This window comes from Pituophis catenifer, unplaced genomic scaffold (assembly GCF_029215685.1).
Source record: "Pituophis catenifer annectens isolate HBS135680 unplaced genomic scaffold, rPitCat1.0.hap2 SCAF_2, whole genome shotgun sequence".
Classification (NCBI taxonomy): Eukaryota; Metazoa; Chordata; class Lepidosauria; order Squamata; family Colubridae; genus Pituophis; species Pituophis catenifer.
The window spans coordinates 167,857,881-167,875,994 of record NW_027256882.1 but is presented as its reverse complement, the minus strand read 5'-3'; the positions used below and the strand labels follow the sequence as shown (position 1 = coordinate 167,875,994).

Below are 18,114 nucleotides of genomic sequence, written 5' to 3'. Positions count from 1 at the left end.
GGGGAAAAATCTAGCCCATTTGACAGGATAAATATTAAAAGCTTTATGGAGAAAATTACTGGAATATTGGGCAATAGTGTTGGATGATAAATTAATATGCAATTGTAATGAATTGGAAAGCTTGCCTAAAATGGAAAAATGATCTGGCTGACATCTTTGCTTCTGGCAGGGTTCATACCTATGGTTTATAAATCACAGTGGCTACTGTCACAACTAGCAAACCAAACCACATTATAATGAACATGTAAACACCATTATCTTCCGTTCTCTCCCATCCTCTTTAGATCAGACTTTGCTCTTTTTTTATTGCACTTAAAAAAAACTAAATGCAATATACAACCATTTGATTCTTGTTGCAGTATTACAACTCTGATGATGTAGTTTTGGGCTGGTTTATACAGGAGCATCTAGACAGGCCTACATCCATGTTGAACTGAAACTATAATTTATGATCAAATTAAGTGATAAATGATATAGCATAGCAGTCTCTGAATCACAGAATTTTTTTTACTGAATGCAAGACTTTTAACCTTTAATATTTTAAATGTGAACTTTATAATAATTGCTCAAGCACAAAATTTCCGAAGTCAGACTGTTGTTGAAATATAATAAGTGGATGAGCCTTGCCTCTTTTTCATTTTTTTATTGCTTTTAAAATAATGAAAAAAAAACCGGGGGAATGCAATAAAAATACATGCATTGTAAAAGAAAATTTAAAAGTGAAAAAAATGCAACAAGAAAAAGAAAAGGTATCCTGCCTCTCTTAATTAAAAGATACCTCATCTGTAACTTTAAAAACTATTGTACTTTATGTAGTTACCCAGTTCCAGCTAACAAAGAATTCTTATTTTAAGTTCACATTTATTGCTTGCATCCCAATAGCAAATATGAAAGGTGGACACAATTCCTGAACCAAATCATTTGACAGTGCCTGTTCTAAGCTAAACATTTTAAAATGAACAGTAATCTCAGTCAACTAATCCTAAAAAGCCAGACCGTTCATCTTTATCATCCATAACTTCCTTTTATGTTGGAATTAAGAGAGGGGAGAAATGAGGAGGCAATTTGACTACAAGGACTGAAATTTGCAAATCCTTTGGCTGCAGAGGCATAAAGGGGTGGGGGCAGGGAGCCATACAGAAGCTTTTTGAATTTAGGAAGTTGGGGAGATGTTTCTGGCATTGCAGAGGGTTCATTTAACAAAGAGTTCAAGACAAGACTTTCATGTATGTAGAATAAATCAGCTGAAATCTGGAACATTGGTAGTACAGTGGTCTAAGGCACCCTGTTATTAAGCTGGTTATTAAGACCAGCTGCCTGCAATTACTGCAGGGTTCGAATCTCGCCAAGGCTCAAGGTTGACTCAGCCTTCCATCCTTTCTAAGGTAGGTAAATTGAGGACCCAGTTGTGGGGGCAATAAGCTGACTTTGTATAAATATACAAAAGGATGAAGGCTATTGCTGAGCACATTGTAAGCCGCCCTGAGTCTCCGGAGAAGGGCGGCATATAAATCAAATTAAAAAAAAAACATGTGAACTGGAAAATAATCAGGTTTCTCCATTATCCATTTGCCAAATTCAAGCATAGCTACCGTAAATGCTGTTCATCACTCACTCCACTTATCTCAACCACAGCACCTCTCAATGAAATGAGTTGTAAAATTGAGTGTGTTTGTTAGGAAATATCTCTTCTGCATTCTGACCAAGCTTCATCAGCCAATAGCTCAAAAAGCACATTTCTTTTTCACTTTTGGAAACTCATTGCAAACTTCATTCATTGTATACTCACTCACCAGGACAACACAACAATCAGGAAATAATTTGTGGTAGAAACTTTTCACAGTCAAGGGGATATCAGATTGTTTGCAGATTAATTATGCAAGTTGTAGTACTACTGTCTGTAAACAGTAGTATTGCCTCTTGTGACACAATACACAATCTTGACACAATACAAAGAAACTTCATTTCATACTAAACAAACAAAACTCTTTATTAAAAAAAGTTCATAAGTCAAGTTAGAAAATACTAAAGTACTCTCCATTTTTTCATTATCTAAAAAATTAACTGTCTGTACTAGCTTTGACCATTTGGGAGGGAGATATTATTCCGTTCAAAACATCTTCATGGCTTATATCCAAAATTAAGCAAAGATGAATAAATTAAAACTTTTGCCCTAGTTATTATTTCATATTGGTTTCAGCATTTTACACATTTGGCGGGCATATAGCAAGATACCTTGGTTTTCCTTAACACTTCAAATGGACAGGAAAAATATAGTATGTATGTCAACTTCATTGTTTGATTGGTTTTCTCTGTCTTTGGTTTTTGGAACCAGCTCTGATCCCAGTCAAAATAACATCCTTATGTAACTAAACTGAGCGATCATTTTAGTGACTAGGAAGCTGACAGGGTTTGAAAATAGATTATTATTAGAGCACTTTCAATCCTGTTAAGAAAGTTGGGGGGTGGCAATAGAAACTTTAAAAGCACAGTTAATTTATCAGTTAATAAATTTTGGATGGCTATAAATACAAACATTTTGGGTGGGTATACATATAAGCACCTACTATGAATTTATTGCCATGTCCTCATCTAGATGCAATTGAATCCTTCTCAAAGGATTGCAATACCATTGAGGACTATCAGGATAAAAACAAGGCGATTTAAATCTGAACCATGGTGGGTTTGGTGAAGATCACAAAGTTTTGGCTTCCAAAAAGCAGTTTTGTACAAAATCCAGCATTTCAGACTGCTATCTCTCCTTCAGACCACTCTCAAACCTCCATTCTAGCCATACAGAAATTAATTCTTCAAACTGAAAGTGGCTTTCCTTTGCATGTCAACCCCACCAAAAAGGCCACAAATAAGTTAGATGTAACAGGTATCATGGATGATGTCTACAAGAAGTATTTTAGTGGAAGTAACCCCCTTCTCAAGATATACAATTAAAAATATTTCTATTTGTGCAATTATCATGTATAGGACAGAACCTCCCTGGGAGACCTAGCAACTTATTGGCTCCCAGCAAACGCATTACACATTCTGCAACAACCACTAGCCTCAGACCTTCAGTGTACTAAACCCAGGAGGCAAAATTTAAGCCAACAAGTAAAAAGCATAGCCACTGGAGGAAGAGCAGCATGCTCTCAAATCTTTGTTGGCACCCTGGAAAATCAAAGGACAGCAGCTATTGCTTCCCAGGGGGAAGACAGTACAAAATTAGGATACGTCTATCAAATTCACCTAGACTTTCAAACCTTTCAAGTAGCCTGTTTTTCTCATGGCAAAATAAGTTGTCATTTTTCCACTGGCTTTCAGTAACGATTTGCAAGCTTTCCATATTCCTCCTCTTTAAGCTATTCACTGCTAACAGCTGTAGGTTCTGACCATCTTGTACTTCATAAGATATTTAATCCAGAATATTGAAACATATCCCAAGTATGTTGCAGTTCATGATCATGTCATGATCTGGAATAGATGGCAGGGCTTTAGAGGCCTGTCATACAGCTACTTAAGCAATGCCACACAGAAAGGGCTTTTCTATAGCACTCCTCCATTTTAACAGCAGACGGGATCAATAAGGGGCATCAGTCAACCCATTTGCATCAATGGTGGCCAGTTTTATCTTGAAAATTTAAGTGATTCTGGGGCCACGGTGTCTCTGGGTAATCCTCATCATCCAAACTGTTGTCGTCTTCCTCATCTTCCTCTTCAAAGAGCTGATTCTCTAGAAAGGAACCCCCTAACCCATACTCCTGCTCATGAACAGAAGTCTCATTGGGGATGACATGTGAGGCACCTTCTACGAAATCAGCAAATCTGGAGGAAAGAAAGAACAATGTAAGCAATGCTATAACTAATGTAACCTACAACTACTTCCCTCTACAATTAACTTTACAGTTTTTACCAAGTATTTGCAAGACAAAGTCTAAATTGAGGGGGGAAAACCTGCTTGGGTATAGCATGTACTTACAAAAAATGGGTTTTCTTCCCATGAAAGAAATCTAGATTGTTTTGAACTTGATTCCCTACACATCCATTTTTGTGGTTCTCCCACAAATATGGCTTTAAATTGATTAAAAAAAAAAAATAAGATTACCAAAAAAACCCTCAGCACATTATAGCTCACCCCTCCCTTCTGATGATCTTCATGGACTACCTTTTTGGAGACTGAATGCGGGAGACTGCTTTCCACGCAGAGAACTCCGGACTTCTGCAGTACTCCCGCAATTGTTCCAATTGTTTGCGTGTCTCTATCTCCCCCTGAATCCGATATTCTTCCTCGGTCAACAGGCGTGGTGGACTGGGTTTTTCTGGAGCTGTGAACAGCTTCCTGCTAGGACAGCAATGGCGTTAGTAGCACCTGTAAGTCAAACATTGAAATCTGGCCCTCTGCAATCCTCTTCAAACCACTTAGGAGAGGGGCACCTGATACACATTCTCTCAAAACTCTACCCTATGTTAAGTTGGACTCTCAAAGTTGAACGTTCTAGATCTAGGCCTTCTTGACAGGCATTTTGTCCCCCCCACCCCCCAGTTTTACTGTAACAGTTTGCAGTCATATTACGTCTTTTGCAAAGATATCTAAGAAATGCTAAAACATTGTTATATATGTTTGTGATAATACTGTACTATTGTTCATCTTCAACATGCCAAAGGACTCTGATAAAGATTATCAGAATGATGCTTTGAAATCTGGCCTCTTCTTGAGAATCTGGACTCATTTTTGCTCAGCATCACTTAAGAGAGTAGCGTCTTCCATGATTTAGTAGTGTACTTAGCTAGTCAGCCCTCATTTTTCCCAATGTTTAACAAAAACTTTATAGTTTGAGGAATCTTAAATCAGTTGTGTTTCACTCCTCTTAAAAAATACCTCACTCAAATTTTTCCAAAATATTTTAGAGATGTATTTAGCATTCAGGTGCAACATCCAGATATCTTAGCCACATAATTATTTTATATCTCACATAAGAATGAACACAAATTTAGACGCAAATTCTTTTGCCAAATGCTTGCAAAAGCCACATAGTCATATAAAGCCAGTGATTCAGTCTAAAGCAGTGTTTCTCAGCTTTGGCAAGTTTAAGAGGTGTGAACTCCCAGAATTCCCCTGCCAGCTCTGTTGGCTGAGGAATACTGGGAGTTGAAGCCTACACCTCAAACTTGCCAAGGTTTAGAAACACTGGTCTAAAGTGAAGTAATGACTTATTCCTATTCCAAATTGTTTTCCTCACCAGCTCCTCCACAAGGCTGTATAAAAAGAGAGAAGGAGCCTCGGGGATTCTTCTGCTGGGCTGACCAAGACTTTTGTCACTTTTCTTTTGAGAGAGTGGTCTCCTCATCAATAATTCTGCCTCTTACCAGAAGAAATTTATATCATTTTCTACAGCTTCTAAAATTGCTTGTCATCTGCATCTCTCTTGTTTTGTCTCTTAGATTAAAAAAATAATACAGTAGGGATTACTTTGTTTTTAAAAAAATGCTCAGCAAAAGGTACTTATCTTTATTCATTAATGCACTTCAGTTCTGAGCAAGTGCTTTCTACAAGTATGTCCAGGTTGTGGCAGACACAAAAAGGAAAGCTTTATAGCCACCCAAAATCTCAACAGATAGATTATGAAGTACGTTCCAACACCCTAAACCAGGGGTGGGCAAATGTGGCTCTTTTACAACCTGTGGACTTCAACTCCCAGAATTCCTGAGACAGCCAAGCTGGCTCAAGAATTCTCGGAGTTGAAGTCCACAGGTTGTAAAAGAGCCACATTTGCCCACCCCTGCTCTAAACCATTTATCACAGTGCCTGAGTTCATATGACACGTCTTTATTTGTCTAAGCAAAAAAAAAAAAAAGAAGAAGTAATTTCAGCTTTAGAGGATTTGGCCTCTCAGTGCTTCAATATCACATAACCATCTTAAACAGTGCATCATAATAATGGGCTGATTATTTACAAAATTAAAATAATAGACTAACTCTGGCACTTCGGTGTTCTTTCCTGAGATTTTACAATTTCGGGGTGGGGGGGTTGGCACTTGCCTCCTCCAGGGAATCATAGTGATGTCTGCCATCCGAAAAGTCTTTACCCATAAACTATAGGGACTAGAGAATTAGCCAGGAATGAAAAAAACATGCTAAGAATTTCAACAACTGAAAATATAAGTCACTCATTTTTGGGACAGCGTTATGCATATAAACATATTCACCCAGCCCTACCCTACAAATTTCTTAATGAGTCTATTATTTACATTGTGTTTTCTAGGATGAGCCAAGCCAATGTTTCCCATCCATCACCTGTAGATGGCATAGGCCCATATGACCGGGTACTCCAGGTTTTTAGTGCAGATTGCAATTATAATCAAGATGATGGCAATATATCGTATCTGAATGCTGATATAAAGGAGCAGCAAGCCGAAAATCTGCAGACCCCAAGTGAGGAGATTTATGTTGCGTTCATTCTCCAGAGGGCCATATTTGTAGCACACGGCAAAGCTTACACACCCTACGATGACCAGGTAGCCTGTGGAGAAAGAAAAATAATTATTTTTATTTGGATTTTCACTATCACCATCAGTTACTCCTTCAGTATAATTCAGCTTGTCTAAGTCAGCCAATAAGACACTAGTTATAAGTATCACATCTGTTCTAAATAACTTGAACATAGCATACAGCCAAAACATTGAAGCCAGAAGGAAATAAAATGCAATAATTCATGCTTCTGACTCAACAAAATATCAAACAAGGACAATCTGCAACAGAAGAAATGCATCACACTTTTTTATCAATGGATAGAAGAAAACAAGTGTTATAAAATATTATGCCCACAGAAAATATCTTCTTCCAAAATGTGGTATTAGAATGGGGTGGGGGTGGGGATCTAGAAATTTTAATAATTCATCAAACAGTCCTACTAAAGACCATCCAGATGTTTTATACAGATGTTCTGTTCATCTTTTAGTGCTGAGTTTAATTAAGTTTTAAATCCTCTGATTGCAGTATTGTTTCATGTAAGCTGAGCTCTCATTTATGGAAAGTGTTAATCACTAGCCTATTTATTGGCACACATATGGCAACTTCTGAATTCATCAGAGAAACAACTCCCCTTCATAAAACTCACTCCTGACAGGTTTGTTTTTCAGTCTCTTGAATTTTAGCAGACTGATCTGATAACTAATATAAATCTTATTGCTGGTGATATATTATACAGGATGGGACAAGATTATAACCTTTTTTCATTCTGTGACTTTCGTGATTATATGTGAGCTTTCAAGGCATCTACTTGAGGTTGGAAAAAGAAAACTTAATAGATCATAATTTGGAAAATCACATTAAGGAAGTAAATTATACAACACATTGGTTGACGGCATGATAAAATGGAACTTCATGCTCTAGAAACCAATATTTATTGAATAAAATCAAGCAAGGTGACTGGGAATGAGAAGAAAAATCTGTCTAGCTTCTGGATTAATCCGTATCTATATTGTAGTATCATTTTTATTATAAATGGTTCTCTGGATAAAGCATATACTGACTTAAATTTGATAAACCAGCCTTTTAGAATATTTTAAACCTAAATTCAAATGTTTCAGATGGTTAAATTAGAGAGTGTGTAGCCTAAATATGCCTTTCAAAGATTACCCATGACCAAACTATTTATTTATCTGCAACATGATTTCTTCAGAAATTAAGTGATACTATTACACCAATTTAAAGTGGCCAGGCTGTTGGTCCAGTTTGCTTTCCAACAGTAGATGATGATGATGATGATGATGATTATTAATTGAATTTGTATACCGCCCTAGTCCCGAAGGACTCAGGGTGGTGAACAGCCAAATAAAATACATATAATACAAATGTTAAAAAACCATTAAAAGTTAAGGTATGTTGAGGTTTTTGTTTCTATGCTGTTGGATAGTTATCCATTTTTGAGTATTTTTTTCTAAACTAAGATGTCTTTCTGAATTTTTCTCTTAATTAGAATGATTCTGTTAGTAGTTAGTAAAGATATCACTGATTTTGCAAGCTCTATTTTCTGTTTTTCTATTTATTTTTGTAATGATTACATTGTAAATTTTTTATTATAAGTAATAAAAATTAATTTTAAGATCCTTATTAATAGAGAATAAGAATACTGGCATTCCAAATATAGCCTATGTTTTGTATGACAAGTAATGAGGAATGCATAACCAGCATTAATTGACAGATGGTTCTGAAAGTGTAAATAATGTCTTTCTAACCTTGATGTCTTACACTATCATGGATTCACAAACCTATGCAAGATTTGCTTTCTTTTTCTATTTAATTCCAAATATACTGCCACAGAAATAATTCTTTGTATTTCCTAGATAACTAAGAAATGCAATAATTTGCAAATTCTATTTATGCAAACTAATCAGAATATTTGGACCATTTAAAAAAAGTTACTTAAGCATTGCTTAAGAAAGTCAACTGCTGCTGTTTCCCTATGTAGATTAGCTCAGAAACTTTGTAAAATGACCTCAGCATCAAAACCAGCTACTCACCAAGTAGATATTCCCAGTATAATGTACATATTTCCTGAAGATTTCTGAAGGCCAACTGGGTAAGGTAAATAGAAAAAGACCAGCCTCCCAGAATCATGAGATAGATAGGGCTCTTCTAGAACAGAATAAGAAAATGTTACAGATTAGAGAAAGTTCCTTTAGCATTCTTAACAGTTTTTCTCACCTGCAGTACAGTAGAACTTCTGGTCACGACCATAATTTGTTCCATAACTTTGGTCGCAACCTGATTTAATCATGACTGGAAGCCAGACTGATTATATGAGTATGGGCCAAATGGATAGAGATAGCTTTTATGTAAAAATTGAAAAATCTACCCTCTAATAATGTAGAGAAAAAAGCATTACAATGGGCTAAAGTGAATGCTCTTCTATTCCAATACAGTCCCCTTGAGGCCAGTATGGATGTAGATATTAAACTGGAATATAAATTTCCTTTGTGTTAAACAATGGCAAAAATAATTTGGGAATTCTTTATCTCTGTATGTTTAATTTTGATTGTCTCTAGATAAATTACAAAATAAGGCAACAAACTGCCATTATTAAAATTTAACATTTTCATCCACTGAATCACTCAGGATTAGAGATGCTAAGAAGTCTACACGTATTTGTCCAATACTTAAGATGCAAAACCAAATCTTTTTTCATAATTAAAAGCTTAGAGATTCCTGCGAAATATATCAGACATTTAAAAATTTATTCTTTGTTATCTCCAATGGACCAAAACCAGTAGATTAAGATATATGAAGTTCAGCTTCCAGAATTCCCCAGCCAGCATGGGAAATTCTGGGAGTTGAAGTTCCCAAAGTTGAAAAATATTGATGTATATGAAAAAAATGGAGCACCATAAAGCATTTCAGCTATAATCTAAACCTCAAAAACATATAACAGTTGAAATCAAAACTTCCACACTCCACCCAGTTCTAAAAAAATCTGAGCATGGCTTTTGAACTTGTGTTCAAGGGTCCCACTACACTGAATAAGAGTCTAGATATTTAGAGTTCTTTACTTGTTCAATGTGGTGCCCATTTAGTTGCGGATAATGGTATATTTGTAATTTTTTTCAGAACCCCACTGTATTTACTTATAGTAGTTTTCCAATAAGGTCCTTCCTTACAATAACCAAAGGCAAAGCTCACAATGCTTTCTTCAACTCAATGTATGTTAAGGAAAATTGTAGCACTATCAGCATATAACAAAACTGCTATTATCCAGCCTGCCAGATTAGATGGCCTTGCACCACAGTATGTGTAGTAAAATTGTGAAGAAATTATTTTCTATACCTAGTTAGGTGGGTAAAATTCCCAATTGGAATTTTCCAATTCCCATGAATTGGATGTTTCCAAGCTTATTTAAACAATAAAAACAAGGCAAGCATTTAGAGGTTCAGCTTGAACCTTGGAACCAGTTTTCTTAATTCATTACCCTCCATATTTTTTTTTTTTAAAAATACAAGATAACAATTAAAAGGGGAAGGGATTCAAAAAGGGAAGAAGTGAAAGGGGGAGGGGCTTCTGATTTTCCTCAGTACAGTTATAAAATATATAATCAGGTAATCTCTTATCCTCCATATCTATTAAAGGACTACCACACCCAAAATTACCAAGCATTTGAAAGGCCTTTAGCCAGTTCAGACTATTTACTTTTCAGAATGTTGCCAAAACCCCTAACAGAGTTAAGTCGTCATATTTTTAACCCACCTTGGGCACAAATCTGGATAGTACATAGACAACAATGAGCATTGAACTCAGTATGCCAATGCTTATTCCAGTTGAATAGAAGAAGATTGAACTTCTGCAAAGAGAAATAATATTTCAAACACCGTGTATGAAAATCTATACATGGCTCAAGTTCAACAGTAACTCTAATAATTCTAGGTTTTGGGCTGATAGCCATTAAAAAAAAGAAAAGAAATGACAGCGAGGGCTGATGGGTAAAGAGGAAGACAAATAGAAAATGAATTATAGCAGCAGGAGGAAAAGTGAACAGTACTCCAAAGACCAGGAGCCATTACGCTTTCCCCAAAGGGACAGACATTAGCTTAGCTGCCAAATTACATGGTAGTACTTTAAAAGAGCAAACAATATGTGGAAGTCTTGCAAGAGTTGGAAATAATGACGCACAAGCATTGAGACTTCACAAATATCTCTCTTCACTACTCAGAAAAAGAACAGAGGACAAAAATATCCTGTTACACAGAAGCCCATGGAAACAACACGATTTGATATTTCCCAAGTACTCCCCAGTGAAAAGGGACAGATTAACACAATCACAAGCTGAAGGAGAGCTAGGCATTTACTAGATTAGATGGTTATCGGTTGTGAGCTGGCAAATGTTATGAACTGGATTTTTACTTACCTACTCATCAAATCACCACAGAAAAACAGCAGCAGGCCCAGAAATGTAACAACAAAGAGCTTGGGATCAAGTGCTACAAGAAATAAAATTATTATTTTATTAATCAGCTGGCTGAACTACTCAGAATATAATGGCAAATATATGTAAAAGGTAAAAATATCTTCCCATCAATAAGTTTCTATTGCATAGATTTTTGATAAAGTGATTGTCAAAATGAAAAAACAGACAACAATTAAGAACCATTGCTGTAAAATCTTTAAAAAAGGCAAACAGTATTTTCTCTTAAAATCATTCATCATTCATGTTTTTTCTAAGAACCAACTGATTTGAAAAATGCAGACTGCATAATAAAACTAATTCACACACTTTACCTTTTGTACCACAGAACATCATATACATACTCACACATAGTTCCGCAACTGTGAACAATTGTGTTTCAAAATGGACAGATTTTATATATACAAAATGAGCATGTCCTTATATGAGATGTTCCTCTCTTTTACCCCTGTAGGCTTAAACCTACTAGACTTGTCCTTATGGTAGCAAATGCTGCCTTAAAGCTTTGGAATGTAACAAATATACATACGAAGTCAGTGATCATTCTAAATGTATTGAACCGGGGTGAAAAGCTCCCGGTTTGGCCCGATCCAGTAGTGATGGTGGTGGGTGGTTCGGAGAACTGGTAGCAGAAATCCCTGCCCCCCCCATGCCCAGCTGAGCCACACAATCATCAGAGGCTTTTCTTTTTTACTTTTAAAAGCATTTTTTCTACAAATGCTTTTAAAAGTTAAAAAAAAAAAAGCCTCTGATGATCGCACGGCTCAGCTGGGATCGTCAGAGCCTTTTAAAATCATTTTTTCTACAACCTCTTCGGCCCATCCAGTCACATTACCCCTCCACCAAGCTACGCCCACAGAACTGGTAGTAACAAATTTTACATTTCACCATTGTATTCAACTCTCCTTGCCTATCCAGGATAATTACATCTTTCAGTCAAAAAACATGAATGAAATATGTATGAAAAAAGTAAAGGTATTCCAAGAACCTAAGCAGCACATTCAGGAAACACATCAAGTTTAATTTCACAGGATCACAGAATTGTGGAATTGGAAGAGACCAAAAGGATAATCTAGTCCATTCCTCTGTGAAGGAAAACCAGAGACCATCCTTAAGAAATGGCTGCCCAGCCTCTTCCAAACCTCCAAAGATGGAGAATTACCACAGATAGACTATTCCATTTTGGAAAGGGGGGGGGCTGAGTTAACACTGATTCTGGCAACTGTGTTTAATAGTCTTTGTAGTTTCCTTGGCAAGATTTTCAGAAATGGCTTACCATTGTCTGCTTCCTAGGGCTGAGACAGTATGACTGACTCAATGTCACTCAGCTGGTTTTGTGGGTTTTTTTTTGCTTTAATTTATATGCTGCCCTTCTCCGGAGACTCAGGGCGGCTTGCAATGCGTTAAGCAATAGCCTTCATACTTTTGTATATTTATACAAAGTCAATTTATTGCCTCCATAATCTGGGTCCTCATTTCACCTACCTTTGAAAGGATGGAAGGCTGAGTCAACCTTGAGCCTGGTGAGATTTGAAATTGCAGTAATTACAAGCAGCAGTTGTTAATAACAGTGCTTTAGTCCACTGTACTACAGGCTCTTGTGTCTAAGACAGGACTAGAAATCATGATCTCCTGGTTTCTACCCTCGTGGCTTAATCATTACATGCAAATGGCTCTTGTATAGGATTTGGCATTAGAACATTTTTCCTCATATTTCATTTAGATAGTTGTGTGAGGATGCCAGGTGATGCATCATCCATACCATACTGCATGGCCATTGGTCACATGACCGCATTTGGGTTGCTTGGCAACCTGTTCGTATTTATAACTGATTGCCAACTGCCCTGTGATAACATGATTGTCATTTGCAATCTTTTCTGCTGTTTCCTCAAAAAGTCAACAGGGAAGCCAACAGGAAAAGTTGCAAGCAGAGGGGACAATGGACTTGAGGTCTGTTCTCCCAGTGTGCTGAAAGACTTCCCCTCTCCTCCATGCAGGAGAAGGAAATCCTCCTGTGCACTGAAGGGATGGAACTCAAATGTGATGAAAACACTAATAGATTCCAGTGTTTTGCTCCTTCTACATTCATAGAGCCTGCAATAGTTCACCTAAGTGGAGCAGGGAAAGGATTCCCGAGGGTAATGATCTGCACGGTCACTTAATATCCGCAACTGGGAGAGACGAGATTGTGATTGTTGAGCAAGGTGGTGATATGGCAATTTACTTGGCTTCACTCAACAACTGAGATTCTGGCCCCAATTGTAGTCGTAAGTGGTGGGCTACCTGTAGTAGAGCAACTAAGATAAAAGAAAACTTACTTCGAATAACACTGATGTTGTATTTGGAGCCTGTGTCTAAGGTCTCGATTTTCAAGCAGGTTTCTTTACTGAAAATGTCAACATTAATGTAAGTATCATTAAGCTTCTCTTTGAAGAGCAAGCCAACATACATCCATAAACTAAATCCATCCAGTTCTTTCAGCTTCTCCTCACTTTCAACTTGGATGACGCGGATCACCTTGGTGCTGTTTACTCGGATCTGGATGGAACAAAAGGACATGGCAAAAACAAGGACAGTTCCATAATTAATTAAGAGATTTCTTAATGTTATTATTTAACAGTTTGTTAAATTAGCAAGCATTATATTTAACAAGTTATGTTGTAATGCCAATACAAAATACATAAAAACTAGTTTCAGGGGGAAATACCAAAGAACTTAATAGGGTTTTGAAAAACTGCCAAATGAAATCTGAAAAAGCTTAGCATCTTGATCAGGCAACTTATTTATGGAGAAAAAGCTATTTAATCCAGTGATGAGAAAGGAGACTAATATTAAATCTCATTGTGAAACCAACTGAGAAATATGACAAACATCCAAAAAAGGTATAGTGGGAGAGGAACTCTGACCCTTTGTCTACTAGAATCATCTGACCTAATTCTATTCCCAACCTCTAGCACAGAGATAGGTTAAAATATAGCCCATATGGATCAGCAACTACAATATGGTATTGCAACATTATTAAGATACAGAATATAATCTTGTTCTGGACTGTCCATGATCTTTTTCTTCAAATCTTACTTGAATGAAATATAATTATATAACTGTGAAATATTTTTGGACCAAAGTTTTTCCTAGATATATATAAACTACAGGGGTGAAATCCAGCAGATTCTGACAGGTTCTAGAGAACCAGTAGTGGAAATTTTGAGTAGTTCGGCGAACCGGTAGCTGAAATTTTGAGTAGTTCGGAGAACCTGCAAATGCCACTTCTGGCTGGCCCCAGAGTGGGGTGGGAATGGAGAGCCTTGGTAGTGCAGGGGTTTAAGGCACCCTGTTATTAAGCTTATTAAGACCAGCTGCCTGCAATTACTGCAGGGTTCGAATCTCGCCAAGGCTCAAGGTTGACTCAGCCTTCCATCCTTTCTAAGGTAGGTGAAATGAGGACCCAGTTTGTGGGGGCAATAAGCTGACTTTGTATAAATATACAAAAGGATGAAGGCTATTGCTGAGCACATTGTAAGCCGCCCTGAGTCTTCGGAGAAGGGCGGCATATAAATCAAATTAAAAAAAAAAAAATCCTTCCCCTGGAGTGGGGTGGGAATGGGGATTTTGCAGTATCCTTCCCCTGCCACGCCCACCAAGCCACACCATGTCCACCAAGCCATACCCACAGAACCGGTAGTAAAAATATTTGGATTTCACCACTGAAAAACTAACTGTATCTAATGGAATAGCTTGAGAAGACAAGGAGAAAGAACAGCAGGATTATTCTTGTTACACAATTATTATAATGCAGCAACCTGGATCTTTAACAATTTACTATATATCCCCCGAATTTATAATTTGCTTTTATCTTCCACATACTCCAAACTAAAGATAATTAGGGTTTTAATGAAATTTCTATTAGAGTTACCTAGGATATATTTACAGATCTATGGTTATTCACTTTAATTTTGTGAGATTCACCTCAGGTGCCAAAAAAAAAAAAAAGAAGTAATCAAATTCTTACCTGAATTTTGGTCCATATATCATGCCATTTGGGAATCACTTTATTTGAATAGCAAAACTGTTCAGAGGATTCATGTACATATGTTTGATGTTCTCTAAGTAACACTACATGTCCATCTACAGGAATCCACATAAAGAAAAAAACATTAGATACATTGGCAAAATGAAGAAATACCTTTGGAGTTAAGACAATGAGACTGATTTATACAAATGAGGAACAGAATAATTATACCTAGTAAAATTCCAATATGCCAATCTATTTGTTATATTTATAACCTGCTGAGATTTATTTCACGAATTTCAGGTAGCGTACTGTACATAACACTCCTTTGATTCCCCCCCCCGGCAGCATATATACTAAAACAGAATTTTGGATAATAGTGATAGCAAGTAGACATCCAAAAGGCTAGGTGATCAAAATACATCTTGCTTGTATTAAATCATAGAACACACTAAAAGAAATCTGACATAAATTTCAATCTGAACATATTTGGATTTTTAAAAGATTAATGGACTTTTTACCCATTTACTCTTGGCACTGACACCAACCATAAAATTTATAATTTTTATAAATAAATTATAATCTCACTAACATAAGCATTAGCCACATTGCCCCAATATGATATACATGAAGAACAAGCTAATAACCAGATGTAAACATTTGTCCTTAACTTTGGAAGATATGGAGAACAGTAACAACAAATTGTAAGCCGCCCTGAGTCTCCGGAGAAGGGCGGCATATAAATCAAATTTAAAAAAAAATGCCATAACTCACTGGAAAACAATATGCTACAGAGTATCAGTTCTGCCTAATAATCCACTTGATGTTATTTCTGTGCATACAGTACTCTAAACAACAGCACCTAATTTCTTGTCACATTACCGTGATCATCCAAGTGATATTTCACCACCTGATTAATTCATCTTTATTTGGACAGTGATTAATATTTATATGTGTATGTATGTATGTGTGGGTGTATGTACATAAATAGATAGATGGAGATAGGTAGGTAGATAGATAGGTAGGTAGATATATACTGTAGATATATATACAGTAGTGGCCAAAATTGCGGAAACCTTTTGGGAAAAGTGTACTTTCTAAAACTAGCTAATAACACCACTTTTTTTGGAGTAATACCATAAAATTATATATCAATGGAAAGATAATTTAATCAAGAATGTAATGCAATAACTTTTATGAAGGATTTGCTATTAGAATAGCAGCTACAGTATAAAGAAGAAAAGTGAAACATGTAGAAATACGTGTATTTCTACGAGATATAAAAAAATTATCACCATGTCAGTTAATACTTAGTTGGGTAACCTTTAGCATGAATTATGGCCTTACAACGTCTTCCCATGGAGTGAACCAAGTCTTTTAGGTCTGCAGCTGTTATAATGTGAAACCACGATTGAATGATTGCTTCTATTAACTGGGTTTTATTGCTGGGTCGCTTCTGACTAATAAGTTTCTTTAGTTGGCTCCATAGATTTTCAATTGGGTTAAGGCAGGGGTGAAATGTACTTACCTTTCCTACTGGCTTGCTGATGTGCATGTGCTGCGCAAAGCTTTCTGCGCATGCACAGATGGTCAAACCAGGACGTGGGGACGTCCCAGTTTTGGGGGGAGTGGGGGGGAGTCTCCTGCCGCCGGCACTACCTGCTCCCATATACCAGATAAAGCTGGCAGCATTTCACCCCTGGGTTAAGGTCTGGGCTATTCCCAGGCCATTCCAGCAGTGGAATATGATTATCTTGAAACTCCCCCCATAAAGTGGTGTTATTAGCCATCAAACCTCAAAAATACACATTTCCCAAAAGGTTTCCACAATTTTGGCCACTACTGTATATATATCTACAGTATATATCTACCTACCTATCTCTATCTATCATATGTATATATCATATGTATATGTGTGTTGCGTATAGATAGATATATACTTTTGAGAGGACAGAATTTCATTTTTAAGGTGGGCCAGTGTGCTCACAGTAAAAAAAAAAAATGACAATAAAGTTTACCTTATTTCGTGAAAATCTACCTTCACAAAGGAGCCTGATGCCCACCGATGTCCACCTCTATCACAGTCCAAGCAACCCCACCCCTCACATCACTTTACAGACTTAAGTTGAGGGAAATTAATACTCCCTTGACTAATTAATCAATTAATATAGCCCCAAGCCATCACCACATGTTACTCTCAAGACGTGCTGGGATTCCAGTCCCCAAAGCCTGGCTGGGAATGATGGGAAGCGAAGTCCCGTTTGGAGAAGAACAGGATGGGAAAGCCTGACCTGGAGGATGCATCCAGACATCCCAAAATGATAAGGACATATTTTGGGACGGAGATTTCCGGTTGACAAATCAACCCAAGCCCATCGTCGCTTACTAACAACAATAACGGCACTGAGGTACCCGGAGCCTCCGTTACCGTAAGAGGCTGAAAAGGAAGAGGGGCAAAAAGGCTGGGGAAGGGATGCCCTGAATATCTCGCACTCCTGTCTGCTTACCGGAGCTCCGCGCCAGGATCGAAAGGACCACAACCCGCAAGAGGAGGCGACAGCCATGAGGCCACTCTGAGGTTGTTTTCGTCTCTCCCGCCATAACCACCCTCGATGGTCTCTCACCCGCCCCCCATCGTAAAATAACCCTTCCCTCCGCGGTGGCGCCCGCAGCCTATCGGAGAGCGAGAGTCACGGCGGCACGCCCTCCCGCCAGCGCGAGAGTCAGCCGCATCACCCAATTGCAAGCCGGTGGGGGGGGGGGAAGGCCGGCCTTAGAATCCGCCTTGCCAACGGTCGCCTTGACCGAAGTGACAGGAACCAATCAACGATCAGAGTCGAGGCTCTTGTGAGGTAACGCCTCTCCGCACGAACGTACGGCGAAATTGATAGACGGTCTTGCCCACTCATCGAGGGGATCGAGTATCTCGTCATCAACCCAACCCCATTCTCCAGCCCCAATTGGCTGGAAGCTGACAACTTTCAACCAATCGAAGTGACAGAATTGAGAAGCATGACAAACACCCGCCCCCCCCTTTTTTTTTTCCTTCGGACTGAAACGGCTGTATTTTTTTTAGCAGGCGAAGCGGGAGGGAGGGAGGGAGGGAGGGGTGGTGGTGGTGTTTTCGTCCGCAAGAGTGCAGAGTGGTTTCCCTTAA

General features: G+C 37.7%; 1 protein-coding gene across 1 annotated transcript; it reads right to left on the bottom strand.

Moving 5' to 3' along the window:
- Positions 1-1,964: 1,964 nt before the first annotated feature.
- Positions 1,965-17,558, bottom strand: NEMP1 (nuclear envelope integral membrane protein 1). The gene is made up of 9 exons (XM_070938015.1): positions 17,465-17,558; positions 14,958-15,073; positions 13,267-13,486; positions 10,892-10,964; positions 10,234-10,327; positions 8,517-8,631; positions 6,289-6,514; positions 4,160-4,333; positions 1,965-3,819 (listed from the first exon to the last, which is right to left on the bottom strand). The coding sequence occupies exons 1-9, from the start codon at positions 17,556-17,558 to the stop codon at positions 3,606-3,608; spliced, it is 1,326 nt and encodes a 441-aa protein (XP_070794116.1). The 3' UTR covers positions 1,965-3,605.
- Positions 17,559-18,114: the final 556 nt, after the last annotated feature.

What these genes read in the sequence shown, in the direction of transcription:
- NEMP1 (XM_070938015.1), bottom strand. Translation starts at nt 17,558, where the DNA reads ATGGCGGGAGAGACGAAAACAACCTCAGAGTGGCCTCATGGCTGTCGC. An exon ending in CAACATCAGTGTTATTCGAA is followed by an intron (nt 10,965 to 13,266) that starts GTAAGTTTTCTT and finishes TATTTCTTGTAG; the next exon opens with CACTTGATCCCAAGCTCTTT. An exon ending in TGTGGTGATTTGATGAGTAG is followed by an intron (nt 10,328 to 10,891) that starts GTAAGTAAAAAT and finishes TTCTCTTTGCAG; the next exon opens with AAGTTCAATCTTCTTCTATT.